Genomic DNA, 13,059 nt, shown 5'->3' with positions numbered 1-13,059 from the left:
GGAGGCTCCGCAGCGGCCGCCCGCTCCGCGGGCCCGGGCCCTCCCCCGCCCGTCCCCCTCCCCCGTGGCGGCCCCGCGCAGGCGCGGCCCGGGGCGCGGGATGGCGGCGGCGGCGGTAGCGGGGGCCGTGCCGGTGCCGGTGCCCGTGTCGGTGCCGGGGGCGGAGGCGGCGGGGCCGGGGGAGGAGGCGGCGGGTGCGGGCCCGCCTGGCCCGGCCCGCCTGGCCCGGCTACCGCTGGCGCGGGTGAAGGCGTTGGTGAAGGCGGACCCGGACGTCAGCCTGGCCAGCCAGGAGGCCGTCTTCGTCCTGGCGCGGGCCACGGTGAGGGGCGGCGGCGGCGCCCGGTTGGCGCGGGAGGCCCGGCGGCCTGTGAGGCGGCCCTGAGGCGGCTGGGAGGCCGCCTCCACACCCCGCGCTGCTGCCGGGCCGGGGACCGGGCCCCCCGGGCTGAGGGAGGCGGCTGGGCCGCGCCAGGGGCCGGCGCTGGAGGCCCCGGGGAGCCGCTGCGCTCGGCGTCTGTGGGATGTGGAGCCGCTCGCTTGGCTTTTTTTTCCCCTTTTGTTTTGGCGGGTCTGAGGGCTTTCCTCTCCCAACCGACGCCTTGCCCGGTCAGCAGAACCCGCCCGGTGGCGAGAGGTAACGCCCCGAGGTCGCCGCTCTCTCCACGATGCGATGGTGGCTGTGGAAACCTGCTCTCGGCGGGGCTCCCTCCCGCAGGCGAGGGAAATGCCGGGGCTCTGCCCCTGCCAGACGGCTCTGGGCCCGCTCGGGTGGGTTTGCAGCTCACCGGGGTTGCGCGTTTTGGGGTTCGTGTTGTGTGAATCGGAGCGATGTGTAACAGAGGGGTTTTTTTCTTCCTTTGGAAAGTGTCTCCCGTTGCACACGTGAGGCGTGTTTGGCTTTGGCATCGTGTGAAAGCATCTGTGCGTAGGCTCTGGTCTCTCCCTTCCAGCGGCTCCCTGCAGTAACTCCTAGGCTGGCTGCTGGGCATCTGCTTCCCGCAGCTGAGGTACCTGCTGGGTGGCACACAAGGAGAGTCGTGCTCAATCCACTTCATCCACCGAGTGCAGGACGCCTTTCCTTCTTCAGAAGGTGCCCTGGGAGCAGCTTGTGTGTAGCTGGTCTCCCAGACATGTTCACAGGAACCATCTCCGTCCAATATACTCTCGGCCTTCTCTCCTCCCTTGTGCGTCACTGTCCGACAATTTCATTTGTTAATTTTCAGAGCTGTTTATCAGAAAGGGGAAATTTTAAGACAGAGATTCTGGTTTCTTCTGCAATCTTGTAGGACCTTTCCTTTCCTGAGGATATTCTCTCTTCCCTCTCTCATCCCTTGTATGAAACTGTCTTGGTTTTGTGTTGCAGGAGTTGTTTGTTGAAACCATAGCCAAAGATGCTTACGTGTACGCTCAGCAAGGAAAAAGGAAAACTCTGCAGAGAAAAGACCTAGGTATGAGAGCCTATTTTGTACTATCCTTAGAAAATGGTTGCTGGAGTAGAGGATTTTTCCACTTGTCCCAATGTGATGAAGCAATCGTAGGTGCTTCTCTTTTTTTCTCTGAAGATGGGAGAGAAAAACATCTCTTTCTTCCAAATATTATGCTAATAATTTCACACACTAGCTCCAAAACAAGTAAACCTCTTTGAAATTGGTCACTGTGCTGTGATGTAATTTCAAATGCTGCTGTTTGAAGCAGATGCAAATATGGAGTCAGTTTATCTATGTTAATTGTTTTCAATTTGCTTTGCAGATAATGCCATCGAAGCTATCGATGAATTTGCTTTTTTGGAAGGTGAGTTTCTACTTGGTTTCACTTGGCTTCAATATTTTGTGTAATCTTCTTGGGAGGGAAAGAATTTAATCATTTGCAGAGCCCTCTGTTTCCACATCTTTAATAACTAATAATATAACTTGTTATGCCCCTCCCTGAGAGGTGAAACACAAATCAAGTGGACCCTGAGACACATACAGTACTTTTAGCTAGATTCGGTTTTACTCATGTGTGATTTGCTTAAACCTTACAAAGTTACTGCATATTCCTCTGGCAGCTTGTAAACAAGTTTCATTTGTTCATGTAATTGCATTTCTGATACCTGAGACTATAATTATTTTTTTCTTTCATATTTAGGTACTTTGGACTGAGCTGGACAGAGACAGAGCTCTCTGGAGAAAGAGACTGCAGAGATGGACGTGGGGTGGAAAACAGGACCTTGAGAGTTTGAATATAGTTCCTAAAATTGAGACACTGAAATGGCAACCATAATGTTTTGTATAAAGTTTAAGTTGTTGTAAGTTCTTTATTTAAAATGCATATTTTTTCATAAATATTTTCTATGTCACTTAACTGTGCGCTGCTGCCGTGGTACAGACTGCTCGCCAGCTTTGGCCAGGTCACACAGCAGTTGCTCAGAGTCACAGTCCCTGCCTCTCCAGGTACTGTGCAGCACCACAGAGCTGTGAATGGAGACTGGCTCGGCTCAGATGCCCAGGCATGGTGAATTATTTTTATGGAAATGTGTTTTTCTTTGTATATGTTTGTTTCTTGGCTGAACACAATTAAATTTTTTTGTTGTTGTTGAACAGCTGTCCTGATTTCTCTTCTGTGCTGCTGGGATGAAGGGGGTGGTGTTCCTGTAGCACCATGGTAAATGGCATAGTTTTGAAAGGATGCTTTCTAATAGCATTTTGCTTTTGCCAATTGTTTCCTCAAGGCATGTATCCCAGTGAAGCCCAGCTGTCCTCCAGGAACTATGTATGAGCTCCAGGGAGACTTGGCTTGTTCCTAGTGGTGTACAGCTTCCATAAATTTCTGTGATTGCTGCACCTGTAAGTAATTGTAGCAAAAAAAAGAAAAAGGCAAAAACCCTATTTTGAATGTCAGAGTGGTGTCAGATGCATTATGCTGCCATCACTGTTCTCTTGTGTGCTCTTGTTCCTGAAACTAGCAAAAAAAATTTCCCTAGGAACTGGATCTGTTCCCTGCCATGTGCATTTGGCCAAGTCGGTGCAGAGATCCTAACTTCTGTAGTCAAGAGCTGCATGCAGCGAGCGTTCAGGACATACTGGTGCCCTCAACTGGTGTGTCTGTGAGAGTCCCTTATATCACACAAGCACCATTTGTGCCTCTATTGTTTCCAGGACTTGGGAGGCCAGTACTTTCCTACATGTATTTAACAAGCTGGGAAGAAAGATGCCTCCTCTTGGCTCCAGGGCTCAGTCACACTGAAAAGAGAAAGCAGAGCTGCAGGCCTCTCCGTGTGGTGGTGGAGAACAAGCTGTCGTTGCTGATGTGGCTAAGTCCTACCAGTGTTGCCATCAAAGAGCCAGCTTTGTCTCAGTTTTGGTGTGGAGGAACAAAAGAGGGTTGTGCCTAGATAAAAAGGCCATTGAATGCAATGTGCGCTAGCATGAAGGGTGCATGCTCTTTCAAATGAGGGGACTTGAAAGTGACTCCGAGTCCCCTCAAACTTAATTAGTTTGAAAGTGGTGGTAAGAACAAAGACCCCCAAGGGAGCTTCCCCAGGCTGGGAGCAAAACCAGTTGCTCTCAAGAAACACTTTGAAGTTTGCTCAAAGCCTGATCCCTGTAGACATGGGAGAGATGCCATCACTGCCCTGGCTGCTGAAGTGTTTGTTCAGATCACAATCTGGAGACATTTGCCAGCGATATGCGAACCCATTTGTCTCTGAGCTGTTCACCTTCTCACCTGCTGAGGGAGGGCCCAGTATAAGTATCAGAGATACTGGAGACATTTTTGTGTTTCTCGGTGCAGTATGCAGGACCCACTAGCTGTAGTCATCTTCGCAGGGCTTTTGCATGCTCCCATCTTTGCCAGTAAGTTCTTTTTTTTTTCCTTCTTGCTGCTTTTGCCCCTTGCACAGGAGAGAAAAGGGCTTGTGTAGGTGTGTGGTGTGAAGCTGTGCACAGGCTTTGTTCGTATCTGATGCTTCTGTACGGGCATGGTGTATGTTTTCTATGGTGCTTCACTGTCAGCACCATGGAGGATTGTCTGCACTCAGCAAATAATGAGGGGTTTGTCTCGGAGGAAGCTGCTCTGCAGAAATCTTTGGGGAGTTTAGTGCCCATGAGCTGCTTTGTGCTGTGTGAGATTACTCCTCTTACCTGAGCTCACATTGCAGTAACGTGGAAGTAGAAGAGAGCAGGGGACTGATGTCGTAAGATAAAACACTGCTAAACACAGCATTTTCTTGGAGTAGTTAAACAGATAGGGTGTTTAGCCCAACTAGCCAGGCCTGAGAGGTCAGATGGGTTATGTCCATTTATAACTACTCTAATTCTTTTCCTTATGCTGAAGCCATTTGGTTCAAGACAGCAGGTGGCTGGACACTTGTGCTTGAGGCTCAGTGCCTCCTCCCAGCTCAAGCAGGAAAGGTGGTGAATCGTAACTGGGGTAATGCTGGGCTTGGTGGTTTGCGACTGCAGGTGCCGGAGCCATCGGCAGAGAGGACGAGCAAAGGAACCTGTTTGCAGAGAGGGGCTGCTGCAGGAGGCAGAGCCATTTCCTCCACGTCGGGCATGGTGAGTTCCCCCTTTGCCTGCAAGAAACCCACATCCTTTAAGCTTCCCAACTCATGTCTCACCTGTCATCCCTTGGGTGTTGCTTTATGTTGAAATTATCCTAGTGACTTTTCCCTCAGGCAATTAAGCACAGAAATACGCTGGGGACTCATCACCCAGATAATCTAATGCTTAAAGCATGTTTTGTAGAGTAGAAACTGATGAGTAGCCTGGTCCCTAGGTCTGCTCACCTGCATGAAGGAGGCTTCATTTTCGGTACCAGGGTGCTGCAATGTGGTTGAATTCTATGTTTACGTCTGTTTGGTACTGCATTAGTTCAGGACTCCTGGAGACTTTTGCTTCCCAGGATTAACGTTGGCAGGACTGTCAGCAAGACAACAGGGCCTCCTTACTCTACTGTGCAGAAAAATTAGGAAATACCTCCATTTGTTCACCAGAAAAAAGTCTGTGGCCTTCAGGAGTAGCCTTTGGTCTTGGTTCCCCTTGCAGTGGCAGTAAGGCTACATAAAATGAACTTCAGCGGATTTTAGCACAGATATGTGAAAATGGCTTTAAACTGTATAGCCAAAAGTCTGAGGTTTCTCAGTTTTTTTTCAGTCCATGAGAGTAGTACTTGTACAAATATAGCCTTCAGTGTTTGCAAAATATCAGGTTCTTATGTGAACAGTAGGAATTATAAAATGATCATATCCAAATTAAGAACTGTCACAAGCTTGTCCTCTCCAGAGCAAACAACTTTAGAAGAGTAAATAATGATGAAAATAGTAAAACCAGTAATAGTAGTGATAAAAATAATAAACACGGCCTGTATCGCTGCAGGGATGGGAGAGTAGGGGTTAACGGTGTCTTCAGCTGGCAAAGTGTCCTTTGCAAAATGACCGGCTGTCTGCGCCCTTGCTGTGGGTGAGGAGCATCCATAGGGATCACCACTGCGGAATGGCTAATACACTGCAAATTGCTACCTGGCTTTACTGCTCCCTTGCTTCCCTGGGCAAAGAAATCCTCAGGCAGCTGGCAGCAGCTATAAGCCAAATGTGAGCTTAAAATGTCCCTATGTCCCTACATATTTACTGGTGTCATGCAGCATGCTCACGGTGGCTCTCTCTCACGCTGACACTGAAGAGCAGTTTTTAAATCAATGCAAAATTAGTGGCATGCACTGGGTCTGCAACTCCAGCAGGTTAAAGCAAATGAATTACAGTGGTGTAGAATTACTCAGTGGGCACTTTTAAGGCCAGTTTTCTTCCCTATTATATAATGAAATGAGGATTCACATCAATCAACGTTTTGAGTATGGACTGCGCTATTGGGGAAAAATAGCTCATTTTAGACGGATTACCAGAAGAAACAGCCATTAGCCAATAACCACTGATATTTGCAAACTCAAAATACAGCATGGATCTAAACCTGAATGTTGTGGTCCCATATCTCCCCTGTTCCGACACCCGTTCCCACCTTCCCATCCTCTGCCTGTAGTGCTAATGTGGCAATGCAACAGGTTTGGGGAGCTGTGAAATTGGGATTTGGCAGGGGGCAGGGGAAGGGTTGGAGAGGGTGGCAGGCCAGATTTGTTTTCAGCTCAAGCAGCTACATGAACAGGTTCATCGGGCTCTAGGCAAGGAGAGCAGGGTTTCTCTTTCTGCCTTGAATCTGTTGGGTGCTCAGGCTTGTTCAGTACGTTCGAGGTCTGCAGTTCAGCAACAGCTGAGCATTCACATTTTCCCTTTGCTAATCAATGTATTAATCTATTCTCTCCCCATCCTTCATGAGCTCACTAAAGAAAATAAAACCTACTGTTTCCTAGTGAATTTTTAATTGCATTCTTTTTATTACCAGTCTATTATGAAACATTATACTTCTGGTCTGCAAATGCAATAGATGTGTCTGCAGCACTAGTGAAGGGCTTTCTGGGATTTCTGCAGGTGCTCAGGCTGAAGGACTCTCTCTCTCAGGCACACTTTCCAGGGGTGGACCATGTATTTTTGTTCAGTGTTTGTGTTGTACTCAGCCCAGGTTTGAGCTTGGGCCTCCCCAGCCTCGTGCAAATAGTGAGGAGTAATCCTTTTGTCAATTGTGTGTTTCACAGATGTCTCTGGCAGTCCTGTCAGCATGGATGTTGGAAAGTGCCGGTCCAGCTGCCTGTCCCAGTGGATCAGCTCCCCCGACCCCAGCCTCCTGGGGCTCTCCAGACACTCCTCCATGCTTGATTTCCTTAGAAGCAAGAAGGTGAGAAAAGTGTGTTTGTGTTATCCCTGTGGCAGGAGCATTTATACATGTTTTAAAATACCTGGGTTTGGCTTCTGCATTGCCGAAAATCTGCCACTGAGACTCTTGTTCTCCCTTAGCCAGCAAGCAGTAGATTATGCAGGCTAGAGAAATGGAAACTATTCAGCGGTGCTGGATATCTTGTGGCAGAGGGCCAGAGTTCCGCTGAAGGCCTATCACAACACCTACCCAGCTGCTCCAGGCAGCATCCAAACGTATTTCTGTCCTCCCCCAGCCCAGCAGCAACATCTGCTGTATGTGAGAGCTGGTGCCCTATATGTAGAGGGGTTGCAGGCCTTTTTCTGCCTGGTTGAGCAAAACTGGCAGGACCCATGACTTCATGATGAGTATCTGGCCTTTGAGGTGCTGATGTCATTCCCTTATCACATGATGTGTTACTCCTAGGAGAAACTAGAAGGAGCCTGTGCATTTGGGGACACAGCTATGCACAGGCTGCGATGCTCTCCTTATCTTGGGAGAGCTGCCACTGCCTAAAGTCCCTTCTCCACCAGGGTAACTAACCCTGGAGAGGTAATGGAAACAAGCTCTGCAGGGTGCTGCAGGTGGGTGTCCTGTGAGTGTTCACCAGGGGGGCTGTAACTGTGAAAAATCTTGTTGCCACTTGTCCCGCTGTTGTCACCACTGTGGCACTGCTGGTGCAACATCTTCCAGGCAGGCAGGTCTACATTTGTTCCCCAGAGCTGCCATTGTGCTGACCCTCCAGCTGAGGAGCCTGGGATGAAAGGAGGACTGCTTTAGCCAGTACGGTTCAGCTGATTGTAGCAGGGATTTGGGAAATAAACAGTTCTGATATCAATGTGTCACTGCGAAGGGTAGCACCACAGCAATGCAGTGCTGCCGTGCACAGATAAGGAAGTAAAAGCTGAGTCAGCTCTAGTTCAGAAGAGGTTTTTATCAGGGAGCTGATGCTAGAATTTGTTCTCCATGACATGTTTTTACCGGTGTATATGCCCCTTGCCCTGTTCTGCGCAGCTGCAGGTCAGGCGCCCCGACTCACCGCTGCAGCCAGGAGCCCCACACTCCTGTCCTGCGGGTTCCTGCTGCGAGCCTGCCCGTGTGCATGTGGAGCGGCTCCTGCTCTTTGAAGGCGTTCGGGAGGTGGAGGTGGTCGACGGCTGTCACTGCAGCACATGCCCTGAGGAATGCCTCCGTCTCCCAGCTCTGAAAACCTTCTTTCCAGACTCTCCCTGGGAGGTCACTGTTGATGTGGGGAAATGTTCTGACCCAACCTACAGTGCAGGTATGGATGATGGAGAGCTCCCCTCTCTCCAGGAATATGGGGACAAGCCCTTTTGTGTGACCAGCACCAACATCAGAGCTCAGAGTGTGATCTGACAACGCTCTGGTCTGCTACGCAAACCCTCTTTGCCTTGGGTGGGAAAGGGATTGTATTTTATACTGTAAGGGTTTGGGTTTTCTTTTCCCTTCTGTTGCTGCGCCCTTACAGCACAGGTCTGCAGGTGAAATGGTAATTCTCTGCCCTGTGTGTGGTGTGAGGATGGAAATACAACCACCTTGTGTTATGGGGAAGTGTCCTCTAACCAGAGATCATAGAATCAAAGTAACCCAGGCTGGAGGGACTTCGGGGGTGTCCACTGCAACCCCCTTCTCAAAGCAAGAAAAACAACCTGATGATAAAAGCTCAGCTGAAAATAGACCACTTAGCAACCACTAAAAAATGGAGTTTCCTTTCTGATGGTCTGAAATGCCTTTTCATCTCAGCACCAGTGCTGTTTAAAAAATCACTCAGAAATGGAAACTCCAAACTAAATTGTTCCAGACAGGTCAAAACCCTCCACTGGGATAAAGCGGAACTGGTTCGGATGTGCTGTCTTGTGAATTCATACATAAAATAACCCGAGAGTCACGTCAGTGAAGTTGAACTGATCTGTTTTTATCAGAATGGAAAGTCGTGTTGAAATGATTTTCCACGACTGCTTGATAAAATCAGTTCTCCTGGAATTTGTTGATGTCATTTTTATTGGCATTTCTGCATCTAAAACCATCCTGTTAAAACCTTCCCGGCAGCTTCTGTGACATGGCTGTACAACAGCCACTAGAGAGGGACAGAGACCAGTGCGAGTCCTAATGTGAGCTTGAAAAGCAGCCACGAGGCCTGAGCCAGAGGGGCTGGGGAAGCCACATGGGTGGCGGAGAAAACAAAACCCCAAGGGGCTCTGCTTGCAGATGTGCATCCCATCCTCCGAGAGCTGGAGTAAGGTCTGCACGCAGGCATCGGTGCTCCTGCAGCCCTGTGGCTTGTGTAATCCGGCTGCAAGACACAGCAAGTGGAACAGAAATTTAGGCAGTGTGAAGTGCTTTTTTCCAGATGTGGGAGAATCAGCATTTACTTCCCAGACGTGTGACTGGAAGGTGCTGGACAATGCTGTTGTCCCCAGGGGTGGCTAATGGACGGTGGCTTATTCAGTGATAATGGCCCAGGGCTGGGAAATGTGGACTGGCCCCCAGCTTTGCCTCTGCCTTAGGGCAGGTCTCCGCACTTTCCTTCTGGATTTTCCCCTGTAAAGTCAGGCTGACACTTTCAGTGCCGTGTTAAAGACTGGCAATGTCAGAGGAGCAGGGGGCCTGGAGAAGGATGTTAAAATCTCACCCAGAAATACTGGCTTCCAGAAATCAGTTGTCATTTTGTGTCCCCCTCTTAAAGCATCCCAGAGATATTTGCTTTCAGAAAACACTTTTCACTCCCCTGAAAACACAGCCCCATCCTGGAACAAAGAAATATCCTCCAGCAGCTGATGAAATAGCTGGGAGGGGGCAGGAATCTCACAACCATTTTAAAGCCAGGAACCAAACACAAACCCTGAAGGACCTGCACCCAAGAGCTGGAACAGGGCATGACTAGGTCCTTTTTAGAGCCAAAACCCAAGACTGACTTAACCATCAATTTAGCCATCCTTCTTCCCCTCCTCTAGCTCGTGCAATGGAGATTTTAATCCTAATTTACTTGGTGAGGGAGAGAAAAACTGAGAGATTTAGCAGATAAAGTGTTTCTTTCTACGTAGAACATGTATTCAAACTGAGCCAGGCAGGACAATGTGTGCCTGTTTCATCCCAAATGGACACGCGTTATTGCTGGAGGAGCCTCTGTGTCTTCTCTCCAGCTGCTGAGGCCCTACCTGGGCCAGCTGGGACCTGCCACAGAGGCGGCATGTCCTGGCCTGGAGGTGGCATGGCAGCAAAGATGCGGCCTTTCGGCATGTCCACCCAAAGCCCCCCCCCCTTCGCCCTGCTCTCTGCATGGCTTCCTTAACAGTCAGAGTAGGTATGTCAAAGCCAAACATAATTATTTTTTTTTGCCCTCGGAATTTTTCATTGAGTTAAAGCTTGAATAGGGGAAGAAAAGGCAAAGCAGCACTTGGTCCTTTGCTCCCAGAACCGGGGCCGTTCTCTTTCCTCCCCTCTTGTATCAGCCTTCCTGTGTCCCATGATGCAGAGGTGCTGCAGGATATCTCCAGGAGAGCCAGGGACACTGGCTCCAGCACCTGAGAAGCCCGTGCAGGGCACAGCCCCCTGGCAAATTCAGAGAGAAATGCTGAATAAGTTAATGTTAAATAATGTTCCCCAGCTCCTCCCTGGTGTGAGAGCATGTCTCTGGAAAAAGCACTGCCATGAATATTTTATGTTCAAAGACCTTTTTTCTCAAAGATAATGTGTAATAGCTCAGGCTGTCTCCCCAGAGATGAGGCGTTCACAGTCAGGTGCAGGATTCACAATTTGCACCCAGAATAACCTCTCTTTGCCCTGTGGTCTCAAACTGAAAGGGACGAACAAAATCTATTGCTGAGGCCCTGAGCTGGTGAAGGAATGAGTCCCAAACTCTCAGCTGGGGACCATCACACAGAAAAACGGCGCTTTCCACGCTGGGTGCTGGACACTGGAGCCTGAATGCTGCATCTGTGCCACACGGCAGACCCTGGTGAAGATGCTGCAGCCATATTGGCCTCAGATGCAGCCCCAGATTAAATTTCCTTCTTGTTTCCTTGCAGGTGGACTTTTCTGCATGCCCACAAGGTTCAACACTGCTCTAGTCAAAAACCCACAAGGTGGGGAGGTAGTTCAGACACTGGAGAACTGTGAAATGAAAGAAAAATGCTATCGCATTTCCCAGGTGGAATATTATTATGAAATTGTGCACAGCTCTGCAGGACACAGGGAAGAGCGGCTCAAGGTTGGTTTCTTGTGGCTTGGCCTCCTCTCTGGTGGGCTCAGCAGCACAGCTGAGCCCACACGTGGGGTTTGAACAGCAGGGTGGATGCTCTGACATGGGCAGCTTCACCCTGGTAGAGCTAAGCACACCCTGGCAACAAACTATAGTGGTAAAAATCTCACATTTATTTTATCTTACGCTATAAAATGTATGTACTGCCACTAATTTGTGTATACATAAGTGCCATAAAGTAACAAATGGCGTTTTCTTTGGACTGAGGATTTCTTAAAAAAATAATTAAGGGAGCAGTGAGATATTTATTTTAAAAATTGTTTAATCATTAAGTATGTCTTAAGCTCAGTTCAGCGGAGACTCTACTCTCTACTTCAACACACCTTTGTGCACAGGGCCCCCTGACTCAGAAAACACTGGTGTGCCCCAAAATATTTGTCCTTACAAGCTTTGCCTTGCTGCTGCCCTTTCTCAGGGGTGTACGTTCAGCCCGAGGATGGAGGGCAGACAGAGGGCACAGTGACTACGGCTGGTCCCCTGGGGTGTCCCCAGTGAGGTGCTGCAGGGGATTTTCATGCCTTTGTTTTGCAAATCTTTGCAGGAAATTGATGTGGGAAGGTGCTTGGGCAGCTGCTCCTCGGGGGATCCCTGCTTGCTTAGGTAAGCACAGCTGCAAGGATCTGGCGGTTCTTGTTCCTGGGCACATCCACACACATTCAGAGGCAGGTCTGAACCGTTCCCATTCCTCTCAAGTAATGTATCTGCTGCTCCTGGGGCAGGACCTGGGAGGGTAGCACGAGAGCAGATTTTGGGTAGCGCACCCACAGCTCATGCTCTGGGCTGTGTCTAACCATGTAGGGACAAAGCAGAGCAGTGTTTGCAGCGGTGCTACAGCAGCGCACTGCTCCATTGCCTCAAGGAGTAAAGAACAACCTGCTGACGGCGGCCCGTTGGGCAGCTGGTTATAGAGCTTGTGGTCCCCTGTGATAGCAGACATAGATGGGTCCTGACAGTGGCTTTCTCCAGCCTGGGATGTGCTATTCCTGCTGCCCACCTGCTGGTAATGCCATGGGGCAGGAGGAGGAGGAGGAGGGGGATGCTCTGGGACAGGGTGGGTGCAGACAGGTGTTCCAGGCCAGGGGGGTAGCACTTTGTGTTCTTTACAGACACAAAAATGTGGTGAATGCAAAGGGAAGCAAGTCAAACTGCAAAGAAAGAAATAACTCCTGCTTTGCACAGGCAGAGAGGGAGGAGACAGTTCCCTGAGTTACACCAGGAGTAAGGAACAGATGCTGCAGGAAGAAAGCTGCCTCCCTTCTCCCCCACCCTGGTCCAGGGCATCTGCCCTTTTTTCCAGGTGATGAAATGCAGGGCCCTGGGGTGTGGGGGGCCAGGGGATGTACTGGGTTTGTCTCTAACTGCAGGGAGTCACAAGGTGAAGAGAAATGTCTGGTTTGGGCAGAAGCTGCCCCCAGCCGCTGCGCCCCTCACCGCTATGACGTACACACGTTCAGGAGCCGCCGAGACCGCGTTCGCACCGTCGTTGCGATCCAGCAGTGCAAGTGCAGGGGGTAGTGGGGCTGGGGAGCTGCAGGTGGGGCTCCTGCAAGATCCGCGCCAGACTGTCTGTAGTATATGTAAATGAGAGAAGGCTATTTTTTGAATAAAAGCTATTTTAAACAGCGCTTGTATAAATGAACCCTCTACAAAATGTTTTGCAGCTTGTACAATAAACATGGGCAATTCACAGCTCCTTGGGGCTCTGCTGTGCAGCTCCATGGCCCATCTGTCTGCCCCAGCATCCCAGGGGATGCAGCGTGTGTACGGAGGGATGCGGCTGTCTGGCATTGGCTGGGGGTTGCACGGCCCTGGCTGCTCCCATTTACAAAATGTGGAGCAGGAGTCAGAGAGGAGAGGGAAACAGGTAGGTAGGCATGTTGGGGCAGAGATGTCCCCTCTGCAGGCAGCCCCAGTTATCCTGCAGGACATGCCGCTGCGGTTGGTGAGCCAAGAAGAGGAAGGCAAGGATCCAGAGGATATGAGTAGTTTCCT

At 50.0% G+C, this 13,059-nt stretch overlaps 2 protein-coding genes across 2 annotated transcripts; both read left to right on the top strand.

Annotated features, from left to right (window-relative positions):
• The first annotated feature begins 83 nt into the window (after window positions 1–83).
• Window positions 84–2,582, top strand: POLE4 (DNA polymerase epsilon 4, accessory subunit). The gene is made up of 4 exons (XM_049808002.1): window positions 84–322; window positions 1,367–1,451; window positions 1,753–1,794; window positions 2,131–2,582. The coding sequence occupies exons 1-4, from the start codon at window positions 101–103 to the stop codon at window positions 2,142–2,144; spliced, it is 363 nt and encodes a 120-aa protein (XP_049663959.1). The 5' UTR covers window positions 84–100; the 3' UTR covers window positions 2,145–2,582.
• Window positions 2,583–4,423: 1,841 nt separating this feature from the next.
• LOC126041615 (uncharacterized) lies at window positions 4,424–12,582 on the top strand (the record flags this gene model as incomplete). Its single annotated transcript, XM_049807550.1, has 6 exons — window positions 4,424–4,541; window positions 6,628–6,767; window positions 7,800–8,061; window positions 10,835–11,016; window positions 11,609–11,667; window positions 12,432–12,582. Coding segments are annotated over 6 exons (912 nt in total), but the record flags the coding sequence as incomplete, so codon positions are not given.
• Between the last annotated feature and the right edge of the window lie 477 nt (window positions 12,583–13,059).

The sequence above is a fragment of the Accipiter gentilis genome, chromosome 8 (assembly GCF_929443795.1).
Source record: "Accipiter gentilis chromosome 8, bAccGen1.1, whole genome shotgun sequence".
Classification (NCBI taxonomy): Eukaryota; Metazoa; Chordata; class Aves; order Accipitriformes; family Accipitridae; genus Astur; species Astur gentilis.
The sequence above is the reverse complement of the archived record's forward strand: the minus strand, read 5'-3'. Positions and strand labels throughout refer to the sequence as shown.

Bases quoted from the DNA above. Each gene is read 5' to 3' on its own strand.
- POLE4 (XM_049808002.1), top strand. From the start codon at position 101: ATGGCGGCGGCGGCGGTAGCGGGGGCCGTGCCGGTGCCGGTGCCCGTG. The intron at 323-1,366 runs GTGAGGGGCGGC...TTTGTGTTGCAG, and splicing joins TCGTCCTGGCGCGGGCCACG to GAGTTGTTTGTTGAAACCAT. The intron at 1,452-1,752 runs GTATGAGAGCCT...TTTGCTTTGCAG, and splicing joins TCTGCAGAGAAAAGACCTAG to ATAATGCCATCGAAGCTATC.